The sequence below is a fragment of the Ornithodoros turicata genome, chromosome 9 (genome assembly GCF_037126465.1).
Source record: "Ornithodoros turicata isolate Travis chromosome 9, ASM3712646v1, whole genome shotgun sequence".
NCBI lineage: Eukaryota > Metazoa > Arthropoda > Arachnida > Ixodida > Argasidae > Ornithodoros > Ornithodoros turicata.
The window spans coordinates 15,764,129-15,771,141 of NC_088209.1; the positions used below are offsets into that span (position 1 = coordinate 15,764,129).

Sequence of the window (7,013 nt, forward strand, 5' to 3'; positions counted from 1 at the left end):
GGGTGGCAGTGCCGTAGTCGTCGTGAACACACTCGGCGGCAAGATACTGAACAACGGCGTCAGTCTGAGCTCATTTTGCTTCCGATGTGTAGCTATAGGTATAGATCGCTGTGAATTTCGGGAACTGTCTAAGGCGGGTTCTTTCCTTTGCCTTTGGGAAGGTTCTACACTCTTAAAAATGAACTTCACCGCATAGCACGCTCCTAGCCAACCATCATCTCGAATTATACCGTTATCTGCTCTGATTTGTTGAAAACGGGAGGCGTACGCCTTTTCTGTGACACTTATGCTGTTCATAATTGTCACAGAAAAGGCGTACGCCTCCCGTTTTCAACAAATCAGGGCAGATAACGATATCATTCGAGATGATGGTTGGCTAGGGGTGTGCTATGCGGTGAAGTTCATTTTTAAGAGTGTACGGGGAAAAACACCGTTCGCTTTTGAAACTATACAGGGTGTATTAGTTAAATCCCCGGGCTAAATAATTCGCGAACGGGTGCACCAATCGAAGAATATTATTTTTTACAAGTATCTGTCCGATACCACCTACAAGCTGCGCACCGTATGAATGAGTGGGAGGCGCTCATTATTTAAATAAAAATTCAAATGAGTTTCGTGAAAAAAACAACTTCTAAAGCAGGACGCCGTCGACATTAAAATGGGTACTACCCCTTTTGGGACTCAATGAACACCTTTTAGAGAAAAATCTGCCACCGAAGTGGGTCATTTGTTGCAGCAATTAATTGGTTTCGCTTTACGTATTTTTGTCGCCACTGGTCGCGGCGAAGCGCAAAACGACGTAATTCATTGGTGGATAAGGGAGTGAAAGAGCGTCCTTTTGCGCTTCACCGCGACCAGCCACCAGCTCCCGTGGCTCTGTGGTTAGCGTGCTAGCCATGTCACGTCGAGACTGGGAGGTACCCGGGTTCGAATCCCGGTGCCGGCTGTGCTGTCTGGGGTTTTTCCTGGGTTTTCCTCAGACGCTTTCAGACATATGTCGGCACAGTTCCCCTAGAAGTCGGCCCAGGGCGGCAGTCGTGACGTTGCCCACATACGTAAGGCCGACAACGGCAAGCCCTTTCACGATCACCACCGCGACCAGCCGCCAGAAATTTATGTAAACCGAAACAGATTAATTATTGCAACAAATGACCAGCTTCGGTGGCAGATTTTTCTCTAGAAGGTGTCCACTGAAAGTCCCGAAAGGAGTAGTACCCATTTAATTCCGACGGCGCCCTGCTTTAGAAGTTATGTTTTTTTTTCACGAAATCATTTGAATTTTTATTTAAATAATGAGCGCCTCCCACTCATTCACACGGTGCGCAGCTTGTAGGTGGTATCGGATAGATACTTGCAAAAAAGAAAGTTATTCTATTGGTGCACACGTACGCGAATTATTTAGCCCGGGGATTTAACTGAAACACCCGGTATAGGCACGGGAATCGCACAAGCACGCGATCATATGAACTAAATAGTCCTGCATTGTATGGAATTAGCTGGGTGACCCGGTTCGGCCGGACTAACGGACACATAATTTGCCGGCCCGGGCCCGGCACTTAGCAATGAAAAATCCTGCGCACCCTCCTCCACCATGCTTCAGGGTTCTGCTGGACTGAGACTGTAGTTTGGTTGTTTTGATTTGGTTTCGTATGCCTTTCATCATGCACACTTAGAAATGAACTTCACCTCATAGTACGCTCCTAGCCAACCATAATCTCGAATGATATCGTTATCTGACCTGATTTGTTGAAAGGGGAGGCGTACGCCTTTTTTGTGACGATTATGAACAGCCTAACTGTCACACAAAAAAGGCGTACGCCTCCCGTTTTCAACAAATCTGGGGGCTTAATCGCTTCATCGTCGTTACGGTCGTTACAAGCTAACGAGTGGCGGGAAATTTAAAAAAGTGGGCACGTGATAAAACATGTGCACGGCGCTCTTTGCGCGATACGTGAAGAACGTGGTACACGTCACGCGCAATGTGTCACGTGCCCACCTTTTTGAATTTCCCGCCACTCGTTAGCTTGTAACGACCGTAACGACGACGAAGCGATTAAGCCCCCAGGGCAGATAACGATGTCATTCGACATGATGGTTGGCTAAGAGCGCGTGCTATGCGGTGAAGTTCATTTTTTAAGGGTCTGTGACATGCGTTGCCGCTACACTACGAAGCTTCACGACATAGCACGCTGAAGGCCAACCATTGTACAGAGTGATACTTGTATCACTTTTGATTTGTGGAAAGCGCGGGGCGTACGTCTTTTTGTGACAATTAACATTTCCGCATAAGCGTCACAAAAAGGCGTACACCTCTCGTTTTCAACAAATCGGGAAAGAGAACGATGTCACACGTACGGGATGGTGGTTGTCTACGAGCGTGCTATGTGGTGAAGTTCATTTTTAAGACAGACATATGTCGGCACAGTTCCCCTAGAAGTCGGCCCAGGACGCACATTCCCCGTCAGTCGTGACGTTGGCCACCTCTGTGAGGCCGACAATGGCGAACCCTTTCACCACGACCACCAGGCTGCGGCAAGAATTTCCTCCAACTTTGGCAACCTGATCTGTGGCGCCACCTTGAGGACGTCGTGCATTTCAACACGGTCGACTTTCAGCCGCATATATATGGGGGTCGCGCGTACCCGCGTAAATCAAACGCACACTTCTAATGACTGACATGTTCTGATTCAAATATTGATGATGTTTAAGTTCGATAACGATCACTTCCAGCGATAAACAACACCCCAATGGGACGAACAGCTGACGGCTATGCCTATAAGCAGCTTGCGTGGGAAAACGGGAAGAAACGGGCGGGAAATTCTTCCGTGCTTCAAATTACCGCAAATAACTTTAAAGGGACAGAGGCGTATGCTTTTGATGGGGAATTCGCTTGGTCAAAATGTGGCAAAACGGCCGATCGAGCGCTCGGAAATTGCTTGACTTTGCCCGCGCTGGGTCACGTGACGGTTGCCGCCCGAATGTGAGTGCCAGGAATCTAGCGGCTTTAGTCTCGTGGATCACGCGGGGCATCGTGGTCGCTCACGGCTCACCTTCGGGTTTCGTCCAAGGAGGTTATGTATACTAGAACTTCTGGAGTGGCGATCCCCCATACGAGCCATAGACCTCTACCCGAGCAACGTCATCATGACGTTAGTATAGACAAACTGAAACCGAAACAAATCGGAAAGGGAGGGCTGGGTTCCACAAATGGGCACTTGTTCGCTTCCTCCCATTGAAAGAAAGTAGGACCGAAAGTCGCGTCCCTTTCAGGGACTATCGTAATCCCCTCAAGACCGTGCATGGCTCTCGGGACGGACCTTGTTCGTCCCTATACGCTCTGCAAGTAGCCGAGCGTTCTGCCCATATCTCCTCTCCCGGTTACCCCACTCGGGAAGCCTCATTGGCTACGGCGTCGCCCTCGCTCTCCCCTCTCACTTCCTCCTCTCATGCGCAGAGACGCACTTGCACAGCGTATAGCTTCGAGCGTAGTTCAACTCTACCAAATTGGTGGCGCTGTCGAACGCTATGACGTTATCTGGTACACGTCACAAATAGGGAGAGGTCTACTGCGAGCGGGTGAAGCCGGCTGCCATATCGGCAAGGGCAAAAACTGACACCGCTAGTATGGTTGCGGGCAAAGTACACTTTTATTTTTACAGCTTCGTCTTGTGGGCAAACCGAAAAAAAAAAAAAAAAAAGGATTCCGTTCGTCCGGCGTATGTCTTTATGAGCACTAAATCTTGGATTTTATAGGTGATGCTCTCATTAGCCAAGGGTTTATGCGTAGTTTTATCCAGCGACTTTCAGTCGGGGATCTGGCTAAAAAAGTTCTGGATCGGGATCTGGCTAAAAAAGTTGCCACGAGATGACCCTACCAATCCGCCATTAGATGCAGCCCAAAAACGCAGCAGACCACCACTCGTGCGCCATAAAAACTTTAATCGCCATCATGATCACCAGCACCATCCAAAGCACGAGCGGTCTCCGTTCATCTCTTCTTTCCTCCATGATCTCTCGAGACGCGCTTGTTCTGGGGCCAGCTTATGAGTGGTGGTGGTGTGGTGAAAGGGCTTGCCGTTGTCGGCCTCACGTAGGTGGGCAACGTCACGACTCACGCCCTGGGGGAATGTGCGTCCTGGGTCGACTTCTAAGGGAACTGTGCCGACATATGTCTGAAAGCGTCTGAGGAAAACCCAGGAAAAACCCCAGACAGCACAGCCGGCACCGGGATTCGAACCCGGGTACCTCCCAGTCTCGACGTGACATGGCTAGCACGCTAACCACTGAGCCACGGGAGCTGGTGTCCTTATGAGTCCCTAGGGATTACCCTGCACGAAACCCTGGCCAATCGCCCTGTGTGGCTTGTGGCCACCGTGCTTAGTGGTGAAAGAAGAAGAAGAAGAAGCTCATCTCGGCAGCATAGCAAAATTTCAATGTAGTCCTGGCCAATCTCCCTTGCGGATGCGGGGCCATGGTATGACGAAGGCGGAAGAAGAAGCAAAATTTGGCGGTTGATACTTCATCTAACTCTTTTTTAACATCCTGTTGACCGCACCTCAGTAGTCCTGGCCAATCTCCCTAGCGGATAAGCGCCATCCCGCTTGAGGAACAACAACAACAACTTCAGCGTAGTGCATAGGTTTCAGGATTTTTATTAAAAAGGATGGCTTTAGTCAACGATCGGCTCCAGTTCTGTTACCTTTCATTTCTCCGATAATCTCCCATTAAAAAGTCGAGGAATATTAAAGAGTGATCTAGTAGTTCGATATTCTCTTCGGCATTAATGTGCGCCCTGCCGTGTGATGTGACCCACCAGCGAAAACGGCATCAATGCTGTTCAAATGCATTTTCCGTAAAAAGCCCGATGACTATCACAAGAATGAGTTTCTGCGTACCTCCTTTGCTGTAAGACCTGGAACACAGGTTACATAGATGTATCTAATGGTCCTTTACGTTTATCTGGGATAGCTTGGGATGAAGTGTCGACCTCTTTCGAGCCTCATTGAGTGGAAATTCTGTCACCTGTTCTCACGCGGGGAAAGCGTGTTCATTAAAGAGCTGTCGAGGTGGTACAGCCAAGAAACACGCGCGCAACCAGTCAAAGCCAATGCATTTGAGTATAACATTGAACCAGTAATGCAACCTGACCCGATATGCGCGTACGCTATCAAAGTACGTGAGCTGTGCGCGCAGTTCCGGAGTTTCCCTTCGTCCACTATAGTGTTGTTAAAGGGACCTCACTAGTCCCACTTCCAAAGTAGGAGGCAACAGCTCAACATGAGGCGCACTTTGATTTCTTCTAGGAATACCCCTTATCGCTGCTTTGTGAGTAGCCGGAACATGTCACGCGGTTTCTTCAAACTTCATCTCTCGTGCGCAGTCAGAAACTGCCGTAGCGTATTGATTGAACCAACCCGGCAGATTGAAGTTGTCGTCTATGTAATTTGTTCTCCTCTACCACCGTTACTTCACTCAATCCAGTCGTGGGGATCATCCCCTATCATCTGCACATTTCTGAAACAGTTGTGCAGAAGTGGAAAGGGCGGACCACAAACCCCACGAAAATCATCGTGGCCGATGTCCCGGAGTCCGAAGCAACGGCACCCGTATCTTCGCCTTAAATACATCATGATATTTCTCAAGTTGCTGGCGTCGTGGTACCCGACCCACTGCGTCTCCCTCACCGCAAAGGTGGCGAAACGTTCCGAGCTCACGAAAGACCAATTTCCCGGACAGATCTCGCTGTAGGACAGCATTCCTGGAGTCCCCGAGTACTTCCCTGGCATCCCAGGGCCGATCACGGAAGCCCCAATGTGGTGGTGCTCCTTACTTCGTAAGGTGAAGGTTAATCCCTGAAGTGGAAGTACGGGACAGATCTTGTAGAAATTTCTCCTCCCCAACTCTTTCTTGAGTAGCCTGGGGAGCACCGTTATATCTTCGTTGCTAACAGGAAAGACGGCTCTCGATAGTGTATGGTTATGATCGCTGAACATGTCAACCAGCAGAAAATCGGCAATCTTTCCCAGTTGCGCTACGTCATATGAGATCCGTTCAGCTTCTGCATGCGGGAGCAAAACGGAAACTGAGAGCTTCCTCCGGTGCGAGGCACTCTTCAGGTGTTCCACCAAGCCGTTGAACTTCCACTTGTCATTTCTGTGCAGATAACGCCAGTTGATGATAATACCGTCAAATTTCCTCCTCAGAATCCAACGCAGAAGATTCTGTGAGAAGGACCTCACGATACCAGTATCGCTCACGATGTCCTGGAACGTCCTCCAGTCGTCTGTCGTCTCGCCCACGCATAACAGGAACTTCACTCTGTTATGAAGATTTCTCAGCGAAACAAAGGTATCGAGTCCGCCTTGTTCCACATCAAATATTTCCTCAGTTGCTCTGATGGAAAAAGAACTATCGATGCCGACCGCGTAGTACACGATATGCGTGCAAAGACCCACTGGAATGTCTCTCAGCTCCAACCTGATCTGTAACTTTCTTTTATACGTCGTATGATTATAGATGCAAAAGATAAGGTGATCTGGAGGGAGACGTTTCTGATGAGGAGTCGTAGCCTTGTCTCCAGGACGTCGTGGAGATCCCACTGTGGACAAGCCAGGTGCCGTAATATCTACGGCGCCCGCTACAGTTGAGACTGTCTTACTTATCAGATCTGTTGGTGTCTGAACGCTTCCGCTCCCGGTAGGGGCGGCTTCGGAAGGTTGCAGAGATGCAACAAGAAGCCTGCCACGGGGCTTAGCAAAACATTCCTTCCGAGGACTGTTCTGGTAGATGATTTTCTTGAGGACAGGCTGGGGCGTCGTGTCGGAGGTGCGGTAGACGAAGAGCATTCCAAGCAGGTACATGGCGAACACGACGAAGATGACGAAGCTGATGCGCGTCACGTATAACATTGTGTTAGATTTGACCATCTCGTCCTTGTAGTACTTCAGGGACTGGTCTTCGTCCACGGACGTTCCGACGAACTCGGAGAAAGATTGGGACATCTGCTCGGACAT

General features: G+C 49.5%; 1 protein-coding gene across 1 annotated transcript; it reads right to left on the reverse strand.

Annotated features, from left to right (window-relative positions):
• Positions 1–5,468: 5,468 nt before the first annotated feature.
• LOC135369415 (chitinase-3-like protein 1) lies at positions 5,469–7,013 on the reverse strand. Its single transcript, XM_064603007.1, has one exon. It carries the CDS (start codon positions 7,011–7,013, stop codon positions 5,469–5,471), a length of 1,545 nt encoding a protein of 514 aa, XP_064459077.1.